This window comes from Jaculus jaculus, chromosome 6, assembly GCF_020740685.1.
Source record: "Jaculus jaculus isolate mJacJac1 chromosome 6, mJacJac1.mat.Y.cur, whole genome shotgun sequence".
NCBI lineage: Eukaryota > Metazoa > Chordata > Mammalia > Rodentia > Dipodidae > Jaculus > Jaculus jaculus.
The window spans coordinates 92,734,379-92,761,735 of NC_059107.1; the positions used below are offsets into that span (position 1 = coordinate 92,734,379).

Sequence of the window (27,357 nt, forward strand, 5' to 3'; positions counted from 1 at the left end):
ATTAAGGAGATTTGAGCAGTTGCCCAGCATGGGTGGTATGCCTGTAATCCCAGTATTTGGGAGGTACTGGCAGGAAGATCAGTAGTTTAAGGTCAGCCTCCATTACATGATGAGTTTGAGACCAGCCTAAGCAACATGACACCCTGTATATTTGAGTGGGTAAATAGTGGTCATCCTGGATTGGGACAGTTTGAATCACATCAGGAATACTGTGAGTCATTCAGCAGTGGAAGAGGGAAAGTATCAAAGGCAGTAAAAACTCTGAAAGAGAAGTACCAATACAGGATTATTATTCTTATTATTTTGGTTTTTCGAGGTAGGGTCTCACTCTAGCCCAGGCTGACCTGTAATTCACTATGGAGTCTCAGGGTGGCCTCAAACTCATGGCGATCCTCCTACCTCTGCCTCCCGAGTGCTGGGATTAAAGGCGTGCGCCACCATGCCCGGCAGGATTATTTATTTATTTTGGTTTTTCAAGGTAGGGTCTCACTCTAGCCCAGGCTGACCTGGAATTCACTATGTTAGTCTCAGGCTGGCCTCGCACTCACAGCAATCCTCCAACCTCTGCCTCCCTGAGTGCTGGGATTAAAGGCATGCGCCACCACGCGCGGCTGTAACAGGATTCTTTGAAGAGTGTGCAGAGTCAAAATTTATTAAAAACTGGAAGCAAGATAGGTTACAGGTCAGAGATCTTAGTAAGGGTGAAGTGCTTTCATGAGGTAGTTATTGAGACATTATCTGTGAGAGGAACCCCCGGCTATCAGCCAGTAGAGTGGCATCCAAGGTGGCTTGACTCGTAAAGTGCTGGTTTGTCTTGGCCAAGCCATTTGTGTTCAGCTTTTCCGTTTCTAAAATAGAACAAACGGGCTGGAGAGAGAGCTCAGTGGTTCCAGGCTCTTGCTTGCAAAGCCTGAACCCCGGTAAAGCCAGATGCATAAAATGCCATAAGTGTCTGGAGTTCGTTTGCAGTGGCAAAGGGCTGAAACTCTGCGTGTGTGTGTGTCTTTCTGTCTGTCTGAAATAAATAAATATATTTTCAAAAAAAATAGAATAAACAAGCCTGGTCTGGTGGTGCACGCCTTTACTCCCAGAACTCGGGAGGCACAGGTAGGAGGGTCACCGTGAGCTCGAGGCCACCCTGAGACTACACAGTGAATTAAAGGTCAGCCTGGACTAGAGTGAGATCCTACCTCGAAAACCCAAAAAGGAAAGAAAGAAAATAAACAATGCGTTCCCCTCCTCAGCCACCTGGAGACTGAGCAGTAAAACTGAAACGGAAAGCCACCCCCATGCTTTGGAAAGGTAAATGCACTGCGCCCAGGGGAAGCGGCCACTGCAGCCAGCCGCGTTGGCTGGAGTCGGGCTCTGCCGTCCTCCGCCCGGCCTGGGGGCGCCCGCTCTCCGAGCCTCTCTATCCCCAGGCCGCGTCTCTATGGTGCTCGCTCCCGGACCGCGAAGGCTGGAGGGAGTGGTCAGGACGCCTTTTCCGCTAGTCGCCCCCTCTAGCCCGTAGTCTCGGTGTCCTCAGCGACCCGTGCCCGCCGGCGGGCCGGGCCCACGAACAGGCCAGGCGCTCGGGGGGCGCGCGCGGGGCGGGGGGAGTTCCGGTTCCGGTTCTTTGTGCAGCTGAAGCGGCGGCTCCGGGAAGATGGCGGCCCGGGCGGGTTTCCAGTCTGTAGCGCCGAGTGGCGGTGCCGGAGCCTCAGGAGGGGCGGGCGCGGCCGCTGCCCTGGGCCCCGGCGGAACTCCCGGGCCTCCTGTTCGAATGGGCCCGGCGCCGGGTCAAGGGCTGTACCGCTCCCCGATGCCCGGGGCGGCCTATCCGGTGAGTGGGGCAGGAGGAGGGGCGCGCCGGCCGGGGGCGGGGCCGAGCGGGGTCTGGGAGTGACCGGGGTCGGGGAGAAGTGGAAGGCACTCACTTCCCTGGGCCCCGGACGGAGGTCGGGGCGGGGAGGCGGCTAGCATCCCCAGGCGGCATTGTTAACGTGGGGAGTCAGTGTAGAACCGGGGTGGGTGCAGTGGGTATGGAATGGGCATGGAGTGCAGAGGCGAATGCCGGCGCTCCAGTGCCCAGAGGATCGCCTAAGTTGTTGCATACCGTCAGCTTCAGATCGTGGCTAGCCGGAAAAATGTAGGGCTGAAGGTGTCTGATGTCTCAGAGCCAATATAGACCAGGAGAGAATTTGTGTATAATCTGGCTGTCTCTTAGCTTTTGGGCTTTGATACTTGTTTTGAATCACTACTAAGGAAGAGCTGCTTGCGTTTTCAATGAGGCAGAGGCTCTCTCCCCTTGCTCGCCTCACCCCCAGCCTTGTTCCATTCCAAGAAGTAAGGCTTCCTCCATTTTTCCTTTCTTGAAAGCTATGACATCTCTGGGTCCTCTCCTTCCTGTAGAGACCAGGTATGCTTCCAGGCAGCCGAATGACACCTCAGGGACCTTCCATGGGACCTCCTGGCTATGGGGGGAACCCTTCAGTACGACCTGGCCTGGCCCAGTCAGGGATAGACCAGTCCCGCAAGAGACCTGCGCCACAGCAGATCCAGCAGGTTCAGCAACAGGCGGTCCAAAATCGAAATCACAAGTAAGGTGACCCCTGGGTTGGGGAAGTGAAGGCGGTGGGGGGCTGGGGGAGAAGGACTGTGAGGACACAGGTGGTAGGAGTACCTGAACCAGGAAGTGATGGTGCTGTGTCAGCCGATGGTGCTGCGAGATTCACCCTTGAGAACGCTCCTGGTTGTGGTGGCGGTGAGGTTGATGGTGGTGATGGGGAGGAAGGCTGTTTGATTTGACAGAAGTTTAAATGGAGGTGCTGAGAGCTTATCTTCATGTTCTGACTAGTTCTGTCCCAACCTGATAACAGTATTTATTCTGAACAGTGCAAAGAAAAAGAAGATGGCTGACAAAATTCTACCTCAAAGGGTGAGTCCTGGCTGTAGGTCTTCTTGAAGGTGTGGTGACTTTGAGAATAGAGATGTCAGCTCTAGATCCCAATCCTATCTTTCTGTGCTTAAGATCCGTGAACTGGTACCAGAATCTCAGGCCTATATGGATCTCTTGGCTTTTGAAAGGAAACTGGACCAGACTATCATGAGGAAACGGCTAGATATCCAGGAGGCCTTGAAACGTCCCATCAAGGTAACGGATAACGCAGCACCAGGCAGGGAGCCAAAGGAGAGGACTCCGGAGCCTTTGCCAGTCTTAGGATGAGAAATCAAAGGTGCAGCACAGCTCTCCTTTGACATTTAGATTGCTTCTCTCCCTTCCACCTACAAACCAAGAATCACATTAGGAGCATAAGAACAGAACAGCTGGCAGGGAGGGGCCATGCTTTTGAGGTCTCTTGTACCGGAAATATGCCCCATCCATGTGTTTGCCATAATTGCTCTGCTACCTTAGAAACCTGGCATTTTGCAGGACTCTGTCTAGCTGGCATCCCCAGTATGTGTGCTTGTATTCAGGCCTGGGGGCCTACACAGCTGCTAGTCTGTCAGGAGTAATTTTGAGGTTTGGGAAGATCCTTGCCTTCAGCCTCAAACCACTGAAGCCCACCATCAATCCTGTTTCTGCCTTCCTCAGCAAAAGCGAAAGCTGCGAATTTTCATTTCAAACACATTCAATCCTGCTAAATCAGATGCCGAGGATGGGGAAGGGACAGTGGCTTCCTGGGAGCTTCGGGTAGAAGGACGACTCCTGGAGGATGTGAGTTCAGGGTTCACTGTGGTTGACATCCAGGGTGGGAAGCTGCTGGGAAGGAGCAGTGTTTTTGGCAGGAAACCTGACTGCTGCTCACATCTATGGCTGGAAGCACCAGAGAAGACAATAGTCCTTTGTATCTGCTCCCACAGTTTTGCCCTCACTGGTACCATATGGAAAATTCACTGTCTTAGGATCTGATGTGTTGTTTACTTTGTTCCTGGTGCTATTGGTCTTTGAATTTAGCAGCATCTGTGGATTATTTCAGTAACGTTTGTTGTTGTTTCCCCCCTGAGTTTGTGCTTATCATATGAGTTCAAGTTTCCTCTGAGTCCTGATTCCCACTGTGTAATCTCCCATCTTCCAGCTTTCACTGAAATTACCTTACAGTTGAAGTGGGATAGATTTTTCTGACTGGCTCTTTGTTGCTTCCTGGGGAGCATCAGCTGACCAGTGATAAACCCCCAAACTTCCCACTCTAGAACTCCTTAGGGAAGCTCACTTTTCTCTCATTCCTATTTTTAGCTCTGTGCAGGCAAGCTAATTTTTGTAGGAGAACCAGGACTCAGTGTCAGAGCCTCATTCTCTTCATAGGTCCAGTCCATCTGCTGCTCATGTCATTCTGTCCAAATAAAGCTGGTTTTGTTTTTGTTCTGGGTGCTGCATATTCTGTGATTCATTTCCCCTCTGCAGTCAGGTTTTTCTCTGCTCAAATGTGCTTTGTTATGTTAACGGTTTGGCTTAATTTGCCTCATTTCCCTATAAGTAAGTCAGTGACCCTGTCCCTGTTTAAGTTGCTTCTTCAGGGTTCTGTTACTACCATGACTGATTTAATATCCACAGATGCCTACCTTGCCGTCTTCTAAGAGATGCTCAGAAGACATTTTTGAGGGTTTTTTTTTTCCTGCCAATTACAGCTGTGAATTCCTTTTTTTAAAAGTACTTGTCTTGGGGAGTTTTTCTGGCCTTTTTAAACATGTCCTTGCATCCCTCTCTCTTTTTCTCTCTCTCTCTCTCTCCTAGTCAGCCTTGTCCAAATATGATGCCACCAAACAAAAGAGGAAGTTCTCTTCCTTTTTTAAGTCCTTGGTGATCGAATTGGACAAAGACCTGTATGGGCCAGACAACCATCTGGTGGAAGTGAGTAGTTCTGCCTTCTAGGCTTTGACTCTAAGGCTGGAGGATGATGGCTTTAGGAGCCAAACTTTTTTAACTTCTGGGGAAAGGGGAGAAATGAAATAAATACTTCAGGTGATTCCACCATTGCAATTTGTGTATTGACCTTTAGGTGGCACTGTGCTTAATTTAGACACGAGCTCCTTTTACTGTTTATTATCCTGACCACTGCCTCCATTTTCAAAGAAAACTAATGGAGGCCTTTTATGTATACCAGGATATCTCTACATCTTGCTTGTTAATATTGGTGGGTTATATTATCAACACACCAGTCATCTTTTTCCTGATAGCAGTGGCTATAGTTATAGGAGCTGATTAATAAGGTTTTAGTGCTCACCTAGTTACTTTTATAGATCTGGGTCTTCATTTAAGTCTTTGATCCCTTAGATTTACATCCCAAATGACCAGAAGTTCTTTATTGTAGCACTTGATTGTACAGTGTTTTGAAGACCATGTTATCAACAGTACTCTTTGGGACAGAGACCGAGAATGACAGTGCAGTGCTCCACATGAACTTAACCTGCTCCTTTCTTTGCCAGTGTAGCTGCAGCCCCTTAACCTCAACCACTAAGAGACATGGAAAGGTCTTTACCATCTAATAAGGGAAGTAAGTCATAGAATCATTAGAAATGTGTAAATATACTTAATTTTCTTGCAGTAGAGTATAGTGGCTACGATGTGGACTCTAGAGTCAGACATACCAGAACTCAGATTTCAGTCCCACCACTTACTGCCTCTTAGACTTAGGCAAATTACTGTGTTCTTCTAAGCACTAGTTCCTCATCTGTAAAATAGGTATGATCCTGCCTATTTTGAATGGATGTTTGGGAATTAAATGACATCCAGGTAAATGTCGCTAGAGTACTCTCATACATAGTAAGTACTCAGTAAATGATAGCTGTGTTGTTTCTGTTCCCATGTAGATTATTCATTTTGTGGGTAAAATTATCACTGGAAATTTAGGCCAATTTAAATATGATCATCCTAAACAGTCAGAATTAAAATGTTTTACTTAAAACAGACAATAATCCCAAAACCATCTACAATTTTTAGAGCTGCTTCATCCTGTTGCTTTTCTCCAGTAGCCTGAGTAATCATAGTTGAATGTTCAGTCATTACAGAAGCTCTTCCCTCCCACCCCAGCTCTTCCTCTGGGAGAGCATCCCCTGACATCTTCCTCTCTGTAGTGGCACAGGACCGCCACTACCCAGGAGACTGATGGCTTCCAGGTGAAGCGGCCAGGAGATGTGAATGTACGGTGTACTGTCCTACTGATGCTGGATTACCAGGTATGCTGTAGAGGTGTGAAGAGGTCCAGATTTCACAATCACATCATTTTAGCACTCTGACTTGAAAGGGTTTCTGTCTAGTTCTAACTGGTTTGCCACTTTAGTACAGAGATAGCTCTCTGTTATTCAACTGAGTGTCTCCTACAATCTTCTTGCCCCAGAAAAATCAGAACATTAGTGGTTGTTAGATTAACTGTATTCCCTTATTAAGTACCTCAGAATACATACTGACCCAGCCTATTAGTTTCATCCCTTATATACTCTTTGGTTCTCTGCAGCCCCCACAATTTAAATTAGACCCTCGCTTGGCTCGGCTCCTGGGCATCCATACCCAGACACGTCCAGTGATCATCCAAGCACTGTGGCAATATATTAAGACACACAAGCTCCAGGACCCTCATGAGCGAGAGTTTGTCATCTGTGACAAGTACCTCCAGCAGGTTTGTAAAGGACATATTTCATTTCCTAGAATCCAGAGAGTACCAGTTGCATTCAAAATGTCAATTTGTGACTGTTTGTCATCTCTCACACAGATCTTTGAATCTCAACGTATGAAGTTTTCAGAGATCCCTCAACGACTCCATGCCTTGCTTATGCCACCAGAACCCATTATCATTAATCATGTCATAAGGTGAGCCTGTGGTGTGTTAAGAGTTGGCTTGGGGCTGGAGGGATGGCTTAGTGGTTAAGGCATTTGCCTATAAAGCCAAAGAACCCAGGTTCGATTCCCAGGACCCACATTAGCCAGATGGGCTGGGGGGGGGGGGCGGGGGGGCGCACATGTGTCTGGAGTTTGAGTTCGTTTGCACTGGCTGGAGGCCCTGGTGTGTCCATTCTCTCCCTTCCTCTTTCTCTGTCAAATAAATAACTTTTTTTTTTTTAAGTTGGTTTGGGCTGGAGAGATGGCTTAGCAGTTAAGTGCTTGCCTGTAAAGCCTAGGGATCCCAGTTCGAGCCTCAATTCCCCAGGACCCACTTTAGCCAGATGCACAAGGGGGTGCATGTGCCTGGAGTTCATTTGCAGTGGCTGGAGGCAAGTTGCCTTGTATCAGCTGATGACTTTCAGGTATTTTGTAAGTAGATAGACACAGGTGTTATTTAAATTTAATTATATGCACTTGTGGTGGTTATACTAAAAGTGAGGGTCATATACACTCAACTCACTGCTTTCCAGTTATCGTATTAGTTTTTGCATTCTTAAGGTTACTGGTGTCAGCACAGCAGAATGCTGCTGTGTTGTGATGTGCTGTTGTGCTCCCAGCTCCTTGATGAGTGATGGCATGTGGACAGCTGGAAATCAGCAAACATTGCATCTTAGGGAACCCCTGTCCTCTTGGAGGCTCAGTTGTTAAACCTTATGGATTCATCATTGTGGGGGTCAATATCCATCATTTCTATGGGTGGTAGAGCTGCTGTGACTCTGGTTTGTTGTTATTTTCAAGTTAAGATTTTCCTCTAGGCTGACCTCTTAACTGACATCCATCTTCCTATCTCAGCTTCCCAAGTTCTGGGATTAAAAGCATGTGCACCATGCTGGCTAACTCCAGGTTCTTAAACTCCATTACTTTGCTTGTTTTGTTTGGAAGGTACGTCCTCTTCAAAGCAGCATGTCCCTGTAGTTTAATAGTCCTTCTTTGCCCTCCTTCCTTTGCTGCATGTTAAATGTGGTAAAGGCCTGCATTTCCTTAGACCCTAAACCACTCACTCCATAGTAACACCTGCAGCCTGTACATTGATTGAGTCCACATAAGCTGGTCTGTCTTAGATTCTTGTGCTTGCATTTAGGCCACTTTGTATGTGTTTTGTTTGACTTTATTTTGGGGAATTACTTTAATTTACACAAGGATAGGATACACATGATCCTGAAGCAGTGTTATCCTTTGGGAGATAAGGAACTTTTTGAACTTCTTTCTTTTTTTTCTTTTTTTTATTAGCATTTTCCATAATTATTAAAAAAAATCCCATGTTAATTCCCTCCCTCCCCCCCACTTTCCCCTTTGAAATTCCATTCTCCATCATATTACCTCTCCATTTTTTTGAACTTCTTATTGACAGCCTCTGTATGTATAGACAATGTGTTATGACTATAATGCCCTCCTACCACCTTCCACTTCCCCTCCTGAGTCCCCCTTCCATTTAATACCTTCTTTCCAAGTAGATGTTCTTCTAGTTTTGGTTTTTTGAGGTAGGTTCTCACTCTAGCTCAGGCTGACCTGGAATTCACTATGTAGTCTCAGGGAGGCCTCGAACTCACAGCGATCCTCCTACCTCTGCCCAAGTGCTGGCTTTAAAGGCGTGCGCCACCATGCCCAGCTGCTCTTCTATTTTGATGTCCTCATTTTCCCCCTTCCTATTATGCTGTATGTGTAAGGAGCATCAGGCTCTGTAAGGTAATGAGTTGCCATGGCCACTTTGTGTCTGGAAGACAGTATTGTAAGCACTCTTATCCTGCCTTTGGCTTTACATTCTTTTTTTTTTTTCTTTTTTTTTTTTTTTCGAGGTAGGGTCTCACTCTGGCTCAGGCTGACCTGGAATTCACTATGTAGTCTCAGGGTGGCCTCGAACTCTCGGCGATCCTCCTACCTCTGCCTCCCGAGTGCTGGGATTAAAGGCGTGCGCCACCACGCCCGGCTTGGCTTTACATTCTTTCTGCCACCTCTTCCACAGTGACCCATGAGCCTCAGCACATAACACTCCACTGTTACTTCTTCTCAGCACTTTGATGAGTTTTAAATCTCCCTAGTGATCACTACTATCTAAAAGGGGAAGTTTCTCTAACCAAAAGTGAGAGTGGGCTTGGAGAGATGGCTTAAGGTTAAGGTGCTTGCCCATGAAGCCTAAGGACCGCAGTTTAATTCCCCAGTATCCATGTAAGCCATATGTATAAGGTGGTGTACACCTCTGGAGCCTGGAGCCCTGATGCACCCTTTCTTTCTATCTGCCTCTTCCTCCCTCTCTCTGTCTCTCTCATGCTCTCTCTCTCCCTTTTTCACTCAAATTAAAAAAAAAAATACAAAAAAGTGAGAGTAGCATTTATCTATGGGCATAAACATAAGTATTTAGAGAGCAGTTTGGTGGGCATAATCCATTTAGCCAGAAAACAGTAGGAGTTTACCCCCTAGGACTTATGACCTCCTCAGCCATAGGAATTTTATTAGGTTTTCAGTACCAGGCATGAATTCCTTCCCATGGAGTGGGCCTCAAATCCAATCAGAATGCAGTTGGTTTCCTCTGTAACACACATGCCACTATTGTACTAATTGGCACATTTGGCCTTATTGGCCAACTATAAAACTTGTAGGGCCCACTGCTGGTTAACACCATTGATGACTATTCCCCCCTAACAGGATGCATAGCTTTTTCGACCTTCCTGGCAGCTAGTCAACAGGGAGGAGGCTTCCAGCTCTGCTCCTGCTTGGTTTCTCAGTGACCTGCAGTCTAGGCATGTGGTATCTTCAGTGACAGGGTCTTACCATCTCAACCACAAGCCTTGGCAATAGCCTATAGTGTTTTGGGGGAATCAGGGGCCTCAGTGATCACCAACTCAACTACTCCTGGTACTGAAATTATCTTGTAACAGTCTATGGCTTTTGGGCACAACATTATCCATCCCACAGGGTACTTCTGCCCTTTTTTGTTTGGTTGGTTTTTGTTTTTGTTTTCTGAGGTAGGGTTTCACTGTAGCCCAGGCTGACCTGGAATTAGTCTCAGGGTGGCCTTGAACTCATAACAATCCTCCTACCTCTGCCTCCCAAGTGCTTGGATTAAAGGTATGTACCATCACGCCCCAGACAAAATTCTCTTAAAAAATTTTTTTTTCATCTATTTATTTGTGGGAGAGAGCATGGGTCCGTTGCAGACAAACTCAACATCTGTACTCACCACTTTATGCATCTGGCTTTATGTGAGTACTGGGGGAATTGAATTGGCAGGCTTTTCAATTTTTTTTCATCAATTTTTTGAGGTAGGGTCTCACTTGAGTCCAGGCTAACCTGGAATTCACTATGTAGGTAGTCTCAGGCTGGCCTTGAACTAACGCAATCCTCCTGCCTGGGCCTCCTAAGTGCTGGGATTAAAGATGTGTACTACCACACCCAGCTGCCAACTTCCTTTTTTAAAAAAAATATTTTATTTTATTTATTTATTAGAGAGAATGGGCACACTAGGACCTCCAGCCACTGCAAATGCACTCCAGATGCATGTGCCCCTTTGTGCATCTGGCTAATGGGGTCCTAGGGAATCAAACCTGGCTCCTTTGGCTTTGCAGGCAAATGCCTTAACCGCTAAGCCATCCCTCCACCCCCCCAACTCCCTTTTTTAAATATTTTATTTATTTATTTGTATGCAGATAAATAGAGGGAAAGAGCACATTGGCATGCCAGGGTCTCTTACATACGAACTGTAGATGCATGTGCCACCTTGTGCATCTGGCTTTATGTGGGTACTGGGCAATTGAACCTGGGGTGGCAGGCTTTGATAGCAAGACAGCTAAGCCATTTCTCTAGCCACCAACTTACTTTCTAGTTTGTTTTTGTTTTTTTCCAAGGTAGGGTCTCACTCTAGCTCAGGCTGACCTAGAATTCACTATGTAGTCCCAGGGTGGCCTCAAACTCACGGTGATCCTCCTATTTCTGCCTCCTGGATGCTGGGATTAAAGGCGTGCAACACCATGCCCAGCTTCTTCTTTTTTTAACATTTACATCATTTAGCTAACAGAAGAAGTAGGCTTCCATATGGATTATTAATAGCATCTCAAATAAATAAGTAAATTTTTTTTTTTTTTTTCGGTGCTGAGGACTGAACCCAGGGCTTTGCACTTGCTAGGCAAGCACTCATCCACTGAGCTAAATCCCCAACCCCCTAATTAAGTAAATATTTTAAAAAGTGGCAAGAGACAGTGGTGTGCCTCTGATACCACATGCACATGTGCAAAAAAAAAGAAAGAAAAGAAAGAAAAAGAAAAAAGGAAAACAATCATTTGAGGGCTAGAGAGATGACTTAGTGGTTAAGGCTCTTGCCTGTGAAGGACCCAGGTTCAATTCCCCAAGTACCACGTAAAGCCAGATGCACATGTGTCTGGAGTTTGTTTGCAGTTGCTAAAGGCCCTGGTGCACCCATTTTCCACCTTTTCCCCCTGCAACTCCCCCCCCCCCCGCCTCCAGCTGTCCCTCTTTCAAAAAATATATATATATTTAAACGAAGCAGGTGGCTGGAGAGATGGTTTAGCAGGTAAGCACTTGCCTGTGAAGCCTAAGGATCCCGGTTTGAGTCTCAATTCCCCAGGACCCATGTAAGCCAGTTGCACAAGGGGTACATACATCTGGAGTTTGTCTGCAGTGGCTGGAGGCACTGGTGTGCCCATTCTCTACCTGCCTCTTTATCTCTCTGTCACTCTCAAATAAATAAATAAAAATAAAAAAAAAAATTTTAAGGGCTAGAGAGATGGCTTAGTGGTTAAGTGCTTGCCTGTGAAGCCTAAGGACCCTGGATTCAAGGCTGGATTCCCCAGGACCTTCATTAGCCAGATGCACAAAGGGGCACACGCGTCTGGAGTTCGTTTGCAGTGGCTGGAGGCCTTGGCACGCTCATTCTCTCCCCCTCTATCTCTATCTCCCTCTTTCTCTTTCTGTCACTCTAAAATAATTAAGTAAACAAAAATAAAAATAAAAATTTTTAAATGAGCCAGGTGTTGGGCGGAGAGATGTCTTACATGTTAAGTTGCTTGTCTGCAAAACCAAAGGACCCAGGTTCAATTCCCCAGGACCCATGTAAGCCAGATGCACAAGGTGGTGTATGTGTCTGGAGTTCATTTGCAGTGGCTGGAGGCCCTGGTGGACCATTCTCTACCTGCCTACCCCCCTTTCTCTTTCTTTCAAATAAGTAATTTTTTTTTAAATGAGCCGGGTATGATGGTGCAAGCCTTTAATCCCAACAGTCTGGAGGCAGAGGCAGGAGAATTGCCATGAGTTTGAGGCTAACCTAAGACTACATACAGAGACTGTTCCTCAAAAACAAAACAGAACAAAACAAATCATTTGAAGCTAGGATCCACTTATGAGAGAGAATATGTGATGTTTGATTTTCTGAGTCTGGATTATCTCACTTAGTATAGTTTCCAGATCTATGTATTTCCCTGCAAATTTCCTCATTTTATTTATTTATTTGAGAGCAACAGAGAGAGGCAGATAGAGAGAATGGGCATGCCAAGGCATCCAGCCACTGCAGATGAACTCCAGACATGTGCGCCCCCTTGTGTATCTGGCTAACATGGATCCTGGGGAATTGAGCCTTGAATTGGGGTCCTTAGGCTTCACAGGCAAGCGCTTAACCACCAAGCCGTCTCCCCAGCCCTCATTTTATTTTTATTTTCAGCTGAATAACACCTCCATTTTGTAAATTTTCCACATCTTCATTGTCCATTCATCAGTTGATGGACATCTAGGCTGGATTCATTTCCTAGCAATTGTGGATAGAACAATAAAAATGGATGAGCATGTGTCTGTATAGTAACATGTGGTCCTTAGGGTATATGCCAAGAATTGCACAGTTGGGTCATTTGGTTAATCTATTTTTAGCTGTCTCAGGAACCTCCACACTAACTTCCACAATGTCTATAGCAGTTTACATTCCCGCTAACAATGGAGAATGGTTCCTCTTTCCCCACATCTCAGCAGTATTTATTGTCATTTGATTTGGAAAGGAACTTTTCATAAGATACCCGTGTTCTATTTGAATTTACCACTGACCTGTGTAAAACAAGACTTATTTAGGTAAAATTTGCATATAATAAATGGGACCAGTTTAAGATACAGACTTTTGGTATAGTTTTAAGACTTTGGAAGATGAGTTTGCCACACAGCTCCCAGAATGAAGGTACAGAATATTTCTGTTGTACCTAAAAGTTCTTAGCTCTTTCGACTTTGTGTAAATAAATCTCAAAATAAACTCTTTACCAGATTTCTTTGGTTTTATCTCCAGTGTTGACCCAAATGACCAGAAGAAGACAGCATGTTATGACATTGATGTGGAAGTAGATGATACATTGAAGACCCAGATGAACTCTTTTCTGTTGTCTACTGCCAGCCAGCAGGAGATTGCTACTCTAGACAACAAGGTAAGCTTCTACCCCAGCCCTGTCTCTCAGCTTCAATATTGTCTTTATGTATGTATATGTGCATGTATGCATGTATGGGTGTGTGTATGTCTGTATTTGCAAACAGAACAAGAGAAGGGGAGAGAATGAGTGTGCCAGGGCTGCCAGCCACTGGCTTATGTGGTGTAGCAGACAGCCTCAGGTGTTGGGATGAACCTCCAATCAGGTACAAATTATGGGAAGAAGGCATTTATTGAAGCTTACAGATAAGGGGAAGTTCCATAACGGCAAAAGAATCTGGTCCACTTTCACAGGTCCAAGCTCACAGAACCCCACTACCAGCACACAGGCAAGCACAAGTTAGGAACCTGTAATGGCAGCACTTTGCATATCTTTAGATTGGAATTCCAAATCTACCTCCATACTTCAAGGCTGGACCCTAGCATGGCCCAATGACACCTCCTGCAGCCAAAGGGCTGGAGATCTAAATACAGGCTTTAATAAAATCCTGGATATATTGGAGGACATCCACTCAAACTACCACACATGGCATGTGGGTACTGATAAATTGAACCTGGGTCCTTAGGCTTCTCAAGCAAGCAGCTTAACTACTAAGCCATATCTTCCGCCCTAGCCTGTCTTTTTTAAATTTTCTTTCTTTATTGGTGAGGGGAGGACTGTTCCAAGTAGGGTTTTGCTGTAGCCCAGGCTGACCTGGAATTCATTACCTAGTCGCAGGGTGTCCTCGAACTCATGATGATCCTTCTACTTCAACCTCCTGAGGCTCCAAGGCTGTGATTGAAGGCATGCACCACCCCACCTGGCCTAGGCTGTCTTTTGTTTGTTTGTTTGTTTTGTTTTGTTTTTTGAGGTAGGCTCTTACTCTGGCTCAGGCTGACCTTGAATTAAGTATGTAGTCTCAGGGTTGCCTTCGAACTCATGGTGATCCTCCTACCTCTATCTCCCAAGTGCTGGAATTAAAGGCCTGCACCACCACGCCCGGCCTTAGGCTGTATTTTGATTCTCAGTTTTAATTAAAAATATATTGATGGGGGCCTGGTGAGATGGCTTAGCAGTTATGTGCTTGCCTGTGAAGCCTAAGGACCTCAGTTCAAGGCTTGATTCCCCAGAACCCCACGTAAGCCAGATGCACAAGGTGGCACATGCATCTGGAGTTCATTTGCAATGGCTGAAGGCCCTGGCATGCCCATTCTCTCTCTATCTGCCTCTTTCTCTGTTGCTCTCAAATAAATAAATAAAAATAAACAAAACATATATTGATAGGAGGTTGGAGAGATGGCTTAGAGATTAAGGCGTTTGTCTGCAAAGCCAAAGGACCTAGGTTCAACTCCCCAGGACTCATGTAAGCCAGATGCACAAGATAGTGCATACATCTGGAATTTGTTTACAGTGGCTAGAGGCCCTGAGATGCCCATTCTCTCTCTATGTGCCTCTTTTTCTCTTTCTCAAATAATTAATTAATTTTTTTTTCTAATCACAGATTCCAGTTTCTTTTTTTTTTTTAATTTTTATTAACATTTTCCATGATTATAAAATATATCCCATGGTAATTCCCTCCCTCCCCACCCCCACACTTTCCCATTTGAAATTCCATTCTCCATCATATTACCTCCCCATTACAATCATTGTAATTGCATATATACAATATCAACCTATTAAGTATCCTCCTCCCTTCCTTTCTCTACCCTTTATGTCTCCTTTTTACCTTACTGGCCTCTGCTACTAAGTATTTTCATTCTCATGCAGAAGCCCAGTCATCTGTAGCTAGGATCCACATATGAGAGAGAACATGTGGCGCTTGGCTTTCTGGGCCTGGGTTACCTCACTTAGTATAATACTTTCCAGGTCCATCCATTTTTCTGCAAATTTCATAACTTCGTTTTTCTTTACCGCTGAGTAGAACTCCATTGTATAAATGTGCCACATCTTCATTATTCACTCATCTGTTGGCAAATAATTAATTTTTTAAATGTACTCTTTTTCTTTTATTTTTTGTTGTTTATTTTTGTTTATTTACTTGAGAGCAACAGACAGAGAGAGAGAGAGAGAGAATGAGCACGCCAAGGCCTCCAGCCACTGCAAACGAACTCCAGACACATGCACCCCCTTGTGCATCTGGCTAATGTGGGTCCTGGGAAATGGAGCCTCAAACTGGGGTCCTTAGGCTTCACAGGCAAGCACTTAACCGCTAAGCCATCTCTCCAGCCCTCAAATAATTAGTTTTTTTAAAGAGAGAGAGAGAGAGAGAGAGAGAGAGAGTGTGTGTGTGTGTGTGTGTGTATTTTTAATTAATTAATTTATTTATATGAGAGAGATCAAGAGTGAAAGAGGCAGAGAGAGAGAGACAGTGAGAGAGCAAGAATGGGTGTGCCAGGGCTTCCAGCCACTGCAAATGAACTCCAGATGTGCGCGCCCCCTTGTGCATCTGGCTAACGAGGGTCCTGGGGAATCGAGCCTTGAACCAGGGTTCTTAGGCTCCACAGGCAAGTGCTTAACCGCTAAGCCATCTCTCCAGCCCGTGTGTGTGTGTATTTTGAGGGGGCTGGGCATAGTGGTACATGCCTTTAATCCCAGCACTTGGGAGGCAGAGGCAGGAGAATCATTGTGAGCTCTAGGCCAGCCTGAGAATACATAGTAAATTATAGGTCAGCCTGGGCTAGAGCGAGACCCTACCTTGAAAAATACTCTCTCTCCCCCCCACAAAAGATATATATATGTATGTGTGTATGTATATGGCTGGAGAGATGGCTCAGTAGCTAAGGCACTTATCTGCAAAGCTTAACAACACAAGTTCATTTTCTAAGTACCTACATAAAGCCAGATGCACAGTGGTGTATGCACCTGGAATTCATTTGCAGCAGCTAGAGGCCCTAGTGTGCCCATTCTATCCCTCTCTCTTTTTTTTTTTTTTTTTTTTCCTCTTTCCCTCTCTCTCTTTGCTTAGAGATAAATAAATCACAGTATTTTATAAGCTGGGTATGGTGGCTCACACCTTTAATCCCAACACTTGGGAGGCAGAGGTAGGATGATCACTGTGAGTTCAAGGTCATCCTGAGACTACATAGTGAAGTCCTGGTCAACCTGGGCTAGAGCGAGACTCTACCTCAATAAACCAAAAAGAAAAGAAAGAAAAGAAAAAAAATCATATACATATTTATAAAGCTGACCATGGTGACTCATACCTTTAATCCTAGCACTCGGGAGATGATGAGGTAGGAGGAGCGCTGTGAATTTGAGGACAGTGTGGGTTACAATGAAACCTTACCCCAAAAACTGGGCTAGAGAGATGGCTTAGTTGTTTAACGCACTTACCTGCAAAGCCAAAGGACCCAGGTTAGATTTTCCAGGACCCACATAAGCCAGATGCACCAGGTGGCACATGTGTCTGCAGATCGTTTGCAGAGTTCATTTGCAGTGGCTAGATACCTGGACGCAACCATTCTCTCTCTCTTTCTCTCTCTGCTTCTTTCTCTCAAATAAATAAAAATGAAACAGCAAAAAAATAACTTGGGAGTCTGAGGTAGGATGATTGCTGTGAGTTCAAGGCCACCCTGAGACTACATAATGAATTAATTTCAAGTCAGCCTTGACTAGAGTGAAACTCTACCTCAAAAAAATAAGAAGTAATAAAAGAATAAAAGAAAGAAAAGTAATTGGATGGATGGATAGATTAATAGATTAGATAGATAGATATGCAGAGCCAGTATATGCCATGTCAGGTGCTGTGCTCAGTGGTAATTATAAACATACTCCCATGAGCTCTGATTCTGGCTCTTCCTTTTTGTTTTTTATTTTGTAAGCATTTTGAGTCAGAGTCCCTCCTATGTTTCCTAGGCTGACATCAAACTCAGTACAGAGTACAGTCTTTTTGGGGGATTTGGGGTGGCTGTTTTGAGGTAGGATCTCATTCTAGCTCAGGCTGTACTGGAATTCACTCTGTATTCTCAGGGTAGTCTTGAACTCATAGCGATCCTCCTACTTCTGCCTCATGAGTGCTGGGATTGAAGGCGTGTGCCACCATGCCCAGCTCAGGGACAGTCCTTTTTACTTCAGCCTCTAGAGTGCTAATTATAGGCATGAACCTCCATGCCTGTTTGACTTTAGCAATACCTTTCAATGGCATTGAGTCATATTCTGATCTGTGAAATCAAATCAATACCATAATACCTTTTTATTTTTTGGCTTGTGTGTATGTGTGGTATATGCATGTGTGTGTACCCCTGTGACACTTCATGCATCCACCTGCAGCAGGGTGCACTCACCTGAGGTGGCTGGTGTGGAATGTTGGGAGTCATGCTCCATCGCTCTTCCACCAGTTCTTATTTGAGCCAGAGTCTCTTACTGACCCCAGAGCTTGCCATTTTTTCCTATCATCTGGCTTTTGAGTCTCTGTTTCTGTATGGGACTGGAATTACAGACACTTATGACCACAGTCAGACCTTTATGGAGGTCCTAGGGATAGAACTCAAGTGGTCTCTCTAGCTCCATAATTCCTTTTTTGGGTTTTTTTTTTTTTTTTTGGTTTTTCGAGGTAAGGTCTCACTGTATCTCAGGCTGATCTGGATTTCATTATGTAGTCTCAGGGGGGTCTCAAACTTGTGGTGATCCTCCTACTTCTGCCTCCTGAGTGCTGGGATTAAAGGCATGCACCACCACACCTGGATCCATAATACCTTTTTTTTACAAATAAATTTTTACATTTTTTTGTTTATTTATTTGAGAGCAACAGAGAAAGAGGCAGAGGGAGGGAGAGAATGGGCACGCCAGGGCTTCCAGCCACTGCAAACGAACTCCAGACGCATGTGCCCCCTTGTGCATCTGGCTAACGTGGGTCCTGGGGAATCGAGCTTCGAACCAGGGTCCTTAGGCTTCATGGGCAAGCACTTAACCGCTAAGCCATCTCTCCAGCCCTCCATAATACCTTTTATATCATGTTTTTCCCCCTTTTTTTTAAATTATTTTTTATTTTGCTTATTTTTGAGAGAGAAAGAATAGATGCACCAGGGCCTGCAAACGAACCCCAGACACTTGCGCCACCACATACATCTGGTTTACATGGGTCCTGGGGAATCAAACCTGGGACTTTTGGCTTTGCAGACAAGTGCCTTGACTGCTAAGCCATCTCTCCAGCCCGTTTGTTTCCCTCTTGAGGCAGGGTTTCACTCTGGCCTAGGCTGACCTAGACTTCCCTCTATTCGCCTGGTTGGGCATAAGCTAATGGCAATTTTTCTACCTCAGCCTTCTAAGTGCTGGGAATATATGAGGCATGAGCCACCATGCTCAATTTCAAAATGTCCACTTTTTTTAAAGATTTATTTTTATTTATTTATTAGGGACAGAGAGAAGGGTGGAGGAGAAAGGGAAAGAGAGAGAGAGAGAGCGAGAATGGACACGCCAAGGCCTCTAGCCACTGCAGACCAACTACAGATGCATGTGCCGCCTTGTGCATCTGGTTTATATGGGAACTGGGGAATTGAACCTTTCCTTAGGCTTCACAGGCAAGTGACTTAATGGCTAAGCCATCTCCAGCCCCATAATGTCTATTTTTATAAAGCTGCTCTGCAGATAGAATGAGATAAATGTATTTAAAGACTTGAGGCTGTCTAGCACCTAAAAAGTAGCAGTGGTAACTACTGCTACCTTTACTGCTACTGTCCTCATTACCCTTAATATTCTGAGGCAGAGTTGCTAGAAGGAAAGACAGAAGTGCTCTGAAAATACAGGAGACTATGAGAGCTTTCCTGGTAGTATAACTCTTGAAGGGCATAATGAGAGTTAACAAAGGTGAAAAAGAGGCTGGCGTGGTGGCACACACCTTTAGTCCCAGCACTTGGGAGGCAGAGGAAGGAAGATCGCCATGAGTTTGAGGCTACCCTGAGACTACATAGTGAATTTCAGGTCAGTCTGGGCTGGAGTGAAACCCTACCTCAAAAAAAAAAAAAAAAGTCAAAAAGGATAGCAATGCTGGGGGCATGGGAGAATTTTCCAGAAAAATGGAAGTACTAGGAGGCGGAGGTGGAGGCAAAAGCAGAAGGAGTTGAAAGTCAGCCTGGTCTGTGTAGTGAGTTCCAGGACTACACAGTGAGATGGTGTCTCATGACCAACCAACCAAGAAGTACAAGCTGTTTGGTGTGCTGGACACAGTGTGCCAGCCATGAGATGCCTGGGGAGAAGAAGGTGGTAAGGATAAAGCTTTGGTGTGGGGAAGGCTTGTTCATACCTCATCGTACTGTAGATGACGTAGAGGAGCCTTTAGAGACCTTCACCACTGGAGTCACTGATGCTGTTTGCATCTAGAATAATGACTGGTAGCTGGCCGTGGTGGCGCACGCCTTTAATCCCAGCACTTGGGAGGCAGAGGTAGGAGGATCACCGTGAGTTTGAGGCCACCCTGAGATGACAGAGTTAATTCCAGGTCAGTCTGATCTAGAGTGAGACTCTACCTCAAAAAAAAAAAAAAAAAATAATAATAATAATAATAATAATAATAATGACTGGTGAGTAGGTGGGGAGTGAGTTGTAAGAGGGGCAGATCTGGAAGCAGCCTAATTTGGAGGTTGTATGAAATGTCAAGTCCAACAAAGAGGATGGAAGTCAGTCTATTTGAGAAGTGTTGAAGTAGAAGTGAGATGTGGCCCTTGAGTAGGAATGAGGGAAAAGAAGACCAAGCATGGATAGAGATTAGACTCCACTACTAAGATTGAGAGGAAGAGGAGAGACATTAGAGAGAGAGTAATAAATTTAGTATTGGAGATGTTGAGTTTAATATATTTTATTTTTATTTATTTGACGGGGGTGGGGGGAGAGAATGGGCACGCCAGGGCCTCCAGCCACTGCAAATGAACTCCAGACGCATGCGCCACCTTGTGCATCTGGTTTACGTGGGTCCTGGGAAATCAAACCTGGATCCATAGGCTTTGCAGGCAAGTACCTTAACCACTGAGTCATCCCTCCAACCCTGGAGATGTTGAATCTTATGATATCAAAAAACCATTTTGGGGCTGGAGAGATGACTTAGCTGTTATGGTGCTTGCCTGTGAAGCCTAAGAACGCATGTTTGAATCTCCAGGTCCCACACAGTGACACAAGCATGCAATGTTGCACTTACACACAAGGGGTGCATGCGTCTAGAGTTTGTTCACAGTGGCTGAAAGGCCCTGGCATGCCCATTCTTTTTCTCTCTCTCTCAAAATAAACCATTTTGATTGATTAGAGTTTGGAAAACAGATTCTGAAGGGAGAGAGAGCACGCGTGGGGGGGGGGATGAGAACGGGTGTACCAAGGAGCTCCAGGGATGCAGCTTTCCTGAGTTTTAACCCATGCTGGGCGGGCTTTTTGGTGATGCTGAAAGGAGTTTAGGTGGGCACAGGCAGGTTGGGAGTTGACTCTAGGGAACTGATGACACAGAGGACCAGGAATGCAGACAGCCGAGAATGCAGTCTATTTGTAATTGACCACAAGGGCAGAAAACCATAAAAGCAGAAGCTGAAAAGAAAGAAAAAGAACTCAAGGCTGGAGAGAAGGCTTAGTGGTTAAGGCACTTGCCTACAAAGTCAAAGGACCCAGGTTTGATTCCATAGGACCCACATAAGACATATGTGCAAGGTAGCACATGCATCTGGGGTTTGTCTTCAGTGGCTAGAGGCCCTGGCACACCCATTCTATTTGCCTCTTTATCTCTCTCAAATAAATAAATAAATAAATAAATAGAAAATGGACTTCTTCATTTAAAAAAAAAGAGAAAGAAAAACCAAATTGAAAGTGCAGTAGTTTTAGATGTCTTATAAAGAAGAGTTAATGGGAGGAGCTAACCCAAATTCCTCATTACCATGGCAGGAGGGGAAGGAGGAAGATCAAACCCTAAAATACCTACTCCCAGACCCCACTCAGACAGACTCTGAGCTCTGGGGCCCCTCCCCTCCTGAAGGGAGCTTTTTGCTTCTAATGAAAATAACGTTTTCTACTTCTGCTTTCACTGTACTTCACAGTCTGTCGTCTTTACTAGAGGTTCCAAATCTTTTTTTTTTTTAATTATTTATTTATTTATTTGAGAGCGACAGACACAGAGAGAAAGACAGATAGAGGGAGAGAGAGAAAATGGGCGTGCCAGGGCTTCCAGCCTCTGCAAATGAACTCCAGACGCATGCGCCCCCTTGTGCATTTGGCTAACGTGGGACCTGGGGAACTGAGCCTCGAACCGGGGTCCTTAGGCTTCACAGGCAAGCGCTTAACCACTAAGCCATCTCTCCAGCCCCCAAATCTTTGTTAGCTTCAAGAAAGGACTCACGCCAGGCATGGTGGCACATGCCTTTAATCCCAGCACTAGGGAGGCAGAGGTAGGAGGATCACCAAGATTTTGAGGCCACCCTGAGACTACAGAGTGAATTCCAGGTCAGCATGAGCCAGAGTGAGACCCTACCTCGAAAAACCAAAAAAAAAAAGGAAAGAAAGGACTCACAACCCTCGACCATTATCAGGGGCATTTTCTCCACAACGCCATTGCCTTTGAGTCATCCATGCACCTCTAAATAACCCCAATAAATTTTGTTTTGTTTTTTTGTGGTAGGATCCCTCTGTAGCCCAGCCTGACCTGAAATTAGTCTCACATTGGCCTCAAACTCACAGCGATTCTCCTGCCTCTGCCTCCTGGGTGCTGGGATTAAAGGTGTGTGTCACTACGCGTGCAACCTCAGTAAGCTTACTGGTTTATTAAGGGATATTCAGGTGGAGGGGGAGAAAACAGATTCTGAACTGTAGATGGAGGTTTGTGACTTTGTGGACTAAGGATTTGCCATCTGTAGTGGTGTAGTTGACAGGACAACTTCCCCCACATGCCCACATGAGGTAGAGGGAGAATCACACTCGTCACCTACTCAAAGAATGGTCAGGGCCAGGGCAATGTGAGCTCTGCACCCAGTTAGCTCTGGGCAGCAGGAAGAAGCATGTGGCAGTGTCAGGCACTGTTGCAGTCTTCTGTACATTGCTGGAATGGACATCCAAGCCAGGAACAAGCCAGGTGTGGTAGTGCATCCCTTTAATTCCACACTGGAGGCAGACGTGGGAGGATCACTGTGAGTTCAAGGCCATCCTGAAACTACGTAGTGAATTCCAGGTCAGCCTAGTCGAGACCCTCCCTCAAAACACCAATAAATAAATAAAATAAAGAAAACCAAGCCAAGCGTGATGGCACACACCTTTAATCTTAGCACTCAGGAAGCAAAGATAGGAGGATTGCTGTGAGTTCGAGGCCACCCTGAGACTACATAGTGAATTTCAGGTTAGCCTGAGCTAGAGCAAAAACCTACCTCAAGAAACAAAACAAACAAAAAAACTAAGTCTATAGGGGATATACATTCACTATCTGTCCTTTAGCTTTGTCCCTCTTCCTTTCAGATCCATGAGACAATAGAAACCATCAACCAGCTGAAGACCCAGAGGGAGTTCATGCTGAGCTTTGCCCGAGATCCTCAGGGTTTCATCAATGACTGGCTTCAGTCCCAGTGCCGGGACCTCAAGGTAAAGCATTGACTAGGAAAAGCCCAAAGGACTTAGGGCAGCACAGCACTTGTCTGCTTTCTTGCTGCACAGCTGATAGCAGAGTTGGAGGGGAAGCCAAGCATGGTGGCGCATGCCTTTAATCCCAGCACTTGGGAGACAGGGTTAGGAGGATCACTGTTAGTTCAAAGTCACCCTGAGACTACATAGTGAATTCCAGGTCAGTCTAGGCTAGAGTGAGACCCTACCTCGGAAAAAAAGAGTTGGAGAGGGAAGTAAGGGGCTATATTTTTCCTCAGCATATCCTAGGGTCCATTTTATAGCTAAATAGGGAAATGGAGGCAGAACCATAAGGTATGGAGTACATCCTCATGCCATCACTGGACTGGACTATTGGTGACAGAGGGGAAGACTTGAGCTCTCTTCTTAACACAAATGCATTCTATTTGGAGAAGCTAGGCTACTGTGAATAAAAATTGTAAACCACTTAAAACATTAGCAAAATTTGAGCCCGGCAGGGTGGCACACACCTTTAATCCAGCACTGGGGGGTTGGGGGGCTGGATTGGGCAGAGGTAGAAGAATCGCTGTGAGTTTCAGGTCACCCTGAGACTACATAGTGAATTCCAGGTCAGCTTGGGCTAAAGCAAGACCCTACCTGGAAAAAAAAAAAAAAGACGTTAGCAGAATTTGCTGAAACTAATAAGATAATTGAGAAGAAAGAAAGATTAATGAGGCTAGAATTACTGGGCTTCATGAAAAATTTGGAACTTGAAAATATTTCCTAGAGAGAACATCATGAGCACAGGCACGTGCCATCAGTTCTCACTGGCCTGTAGTTGTTGTGACTACAGCTTCAGAGGCTGGACAGAGGAGCAAGGGGAAGGGGTGCTAGCCTGATGGATAGCCTGAGGGCAGGTGGCTTTGGGTGTTGCCATAATTTGCTGGAGCTGCCACAGCAGCCTGACACACACTGGGTGGATTAAGCCATGGAAATTGTCTCCCAGTTGGTGGAGAGTGCACATTTGAAACCAAGGAGTCAGCAGGATTGGTCCTGTGAGAGTTGTGAGGGAGACTCTGTCCCAGGCTTCCCTTAGCTTCTAGTAACCTCTGGCATCCTTTGGATTGTGCTTGGCATTGTCTATTGTCTTAACAACAGCCTCTGAATATGTATGCCTCTCTGTCTAAATTTCCCTCATTTATAAGGATGCCAGTCTTTGGATTAGGGCTCACCCCAATGACCTCACCTTAACTTGATCACCTGCAGAGACCCTATTTCCAAATAAAGGCACATTCACAGGTACTGGGGGATTAGGATTTCATCATCTTTTTTTTCAGGGAGGGGAAATACAGTTGAACCAATAGTAAGTGTGAAGGTAGGAAGTAAGTCTGTCCTCATTCCCTTTTCCCTTAGACCATGACTGATGTGGTGGGTAACCCGGAGGAAGAGCGCCGAGCTGAGTTCTACTTCCAGCCCTGGGCTCAGGAGGCTGTGTGCCGGTATTTCTACTCCAAGGTGGGTGTCGTACCTGGAACACACAGGTGAGATGACAGAAGGCAGGTGGTTTGTGCCCTTGATAAGGGATCAGTGATATTAGGTGCCAATTCCTTTCCTTTTTTTTTTTTATGTATGGTATATGCACACGTATGTGTGCACAAACAGGGAGGCCAGAGGAGGATGTCAAGTATCTTTCTCTGTCACTTTCCAACCAGATTACCTTGAGACAGGGTCTCTCACTGAACCTGGAGCTTGCCTTTTCTGTGGGGGGGGGGGGTTGACTAACCAGCAAGCCCCAGCTTTCCTCCTGTGTGTGAGCTCCCTCCTTAGTGCCAGGGTTCTAGGCATGCATGACCATGCCAGCTTTTTACGGGGTGCTGAGAATGAGCTCAGGCTCTTAATGCTTGTGCAGAAAGCACTTTGCCCACTGAGCCATGTCCCCAGCCCATACGTGCTAGTTTCTGATCTATCTCATCTTCCGCTCTTACGTTTCTCTTCAGGTGCAGCAGAGACGGCAAGAACTAGAACAAGCCCTGGGAATCCGGAACACATAGGGCTTCTCCTACAGCCCTGATTTGGCTGCACCAGTTCTTCATTTGGGCCCTTTGCTGCCTGCATGGTAGCACCTGCCTTGGTCTTGCTTGGGGCCTTCCAGGAGATGCTGTTGGTTCAAGGACAATACCAGAACGAAGAGGGTCTCACATTTCTGTTTCACAAGGCACCTATTAACCTCTTCTCTCATCCCAGCCCTCCTACCCCCAGCTCCCTTTGCCCCACAAAATTCCCATGTGCCTCTCTCCCCTCCCTCTCCTGGTCTACGTAGGACCTCTAGTAGTGTTAGAGAACCCGTAGTGGTAATCAGTGCTCTAAAAGGACTGGGGCCTCATGAGGCCTGGTGGCCTTCAGGAGACCAGCTACATTGTCCTACCCTTCAGAGACCCAGGATTGGAGAGCTGTCTTCTCCTGAGACTCAGGCCTGGGGCCACTCTATAAGCTAGTTGATCTTGACCCTTCTGATAATGGTCCAACTCCCTCCTTTCCCTCCACAGGTTGGAGCAAATACCCTTCACTTGTTGCCCTCTAGTACTAAAGGAACCCAGGTTCTTGGGCTCCACTGAGCCCCAGGTCAGTTCCCACCCCCCGATTGACCTGCTGTTTTGAGTGTCTGACTCCTTTAGTGGGGGTCGCTGTCAGTATTGGAGTTTGTTCCCAAACTATTGCTCCACACACTCCCATAGCTACCATTGTAGGATTTCCTCACATCTGCTTTAACGGCATTTGAGTAGGGGATCTGGCCTTTCCCTGTCGGAGCTCCAGAGATCTAGGCTGGGGTACTGTCTTGGCCAACAGAGGCTGTTTCTTTCTGCTGTTGGTTGCAGGAGTGGCTCATGTATTCACTCTATCCTGTCCCCTTCCTTAAATGGAGAAACAGACCTAAAATCAAACGGGTAAAGCCCTGGGCCATCCCTGTCTTCCTGTCCCTTGTCTGCCCAGTTGACACCCACTGGTGACTTCTAGGGCACTGAGGAGTGAAAGCGCCTAAGGCTGGAGAATAGGTCTGAGATGAGTTTATGACCCCCCCCCCCTCGGCCTCTGAATTGTGACTCCCCAAGCCCTGCCCTTAAAGCTTCAGACCCCTCAGGTAGCAGCAAGACCTTGTGATCTTGGCCCTTTGGAAGTGAGATGGCTTTGCATCTTTCCAGGGGAACCTCAGATCTTCCAGGTCGAATCACCCCGAGTTAGCATATTCCCAGGCTCGCAGACAACACTGCAGGGTGGGAGACAGCCGGGCACGGGGATTCCGTTCAGCATGGGCTCTGATCTGAACCCACAGAACTGACAAAGCCCCTGCTTCTCCACCCCACCTCAGGCTCCTGCGAGCAGTGTCCCCTGCCCTTGTCCCTGCCTGTTCTATACTGAGGACAGCAGGTTTTTCCTATCTTACCTTTGTCATATACCCCCTCCCTTGAAAGGTTCCCTCCCACAGTGACACTGGATGACCCTAGGGCAGCTGAGCCCTGGCCCAGCTCTTGGCTGGAACCACAAGGAGGAAGCTTAGCACTCCAATAGTGTCCCTGTTGATAACTGTTTTTCACTGAATTACTGTGTTGTTGGTTTTTTTTTCCCCCCATGGACCAAATTTTTTTTTGTACTGTCCCCGTATTAATGTCACCCAGTTTTAATAAAAGAATCTTCTGAAGGGTGAGTCCCCCGCCTCCTGTGGGATAGCTTCTTCATGAATACCATCAACCCTGCGCACTGTGTCATCTTAGGAGCATTTGCCGGATGCCAGGGCCTGGGGAGAACCAAGGTCCCCCATATACTCTGTCTAGTGACCCCTGCATCCATACGACCTATGCCCTTGGGGCAGTTGGGTTTCTCTTCACCTATCAGGAAAGGACAGCAGAGTGGTGCTGCTGGCTTCCTTGTCCTTAGTGTCTGGCCCCTTAAGGTTGGTGAAGGAGGACCTCCACTTCTCCCCAAGTGCCTGCCCATCCAGCTGTTGACCTCCACTTCTCCCCAAGTGCTTACCCATCCAGCTGTTGACCTCCACTTCTCCTCAGGTGCCTGCCCATCTAGCTGTTGCCAAGGCCTGGATGGCAGACATTTGTGCTTCCTGTGTAAGTGTCCAGCTGCTAGTTCATGCCTTTAGAGGGTCTGCTCAAAGTCCTGAATAAGGTTTCAGTGTTTTCAGGGGATTTTTTGTTGTTGCTTTGTTTTTCCTTACGGTCTTGCTTGTAGCCCATACTGGCCTCAAACTCACTATCAACTGCTTCAGCCTCCTAAGGGGAGACAGCAGGTGCTCACCACCACCGCGCTCCGCATATCCAAGTTGTCAGCTCTGTGCCTGGTGTCGAGCGGCTGCATTATCCTTACACTGGTTGGAAGGCTGCTCAGGAGTGATTATTTCTTTTAGTAAAACCTTGCAGTTTCTGCAGTTCTGCCTCCTCCCACCTGGTGGCTCACTATTCTCTGTCCTTGTCTAGGAAGAGTGCAAAGCATTCCATGGTTTACCCTGAGCACAGATAAACACACTCCATCATTTTCTGCCTGTTTTCATCCTCCCAAAAGAACCACTGCCCCCCCTCTGGA

The 27,357-nt window shown here is 46.2% G+C and overlaps 1 protein-coding gene across 1 annotated transcript; it reads left to right on the top strand.

Annotated features, from left to right (window-relative positions):
- The first annotated feature begins 1,633 nt into the window (after positions 1-1,633).
- Positions 1,634-26,470, top strand: Smarcd1 (SWI/SNF related, matrix associated, actin dependent regulator of chromatin, subfamily d, member 1). The gene is made up of 13 exons (XM_004649822.3): positions 1,634-1,825; positions 2,395-2,582; positions 2,878-2,920; positions 3,014-3,136; positions 3,578-3,700; positions 4,718-4,834; positions 6,058-6,159; positions 6,438-6,599; positions 6,693-6,790; positions 13,137-13,272; positions 22,666-22,788; positions 24,181-24,282; positions 24,765-26,470. Exons 1-13 carry the CDS (start codon positions 1,649-1,651, stop codon positions 24,816-24,818), a joined length of 1,548 nt encoding a protein of 515 aa, XP_004649879.1. The 5' UTR covers positions 1,634-1,648; the 3' UTR covers positions 24,819-26,470.
- The last annotated feature ends 887 nt before the right edge of the window (positions 26,471-27,357 follow it).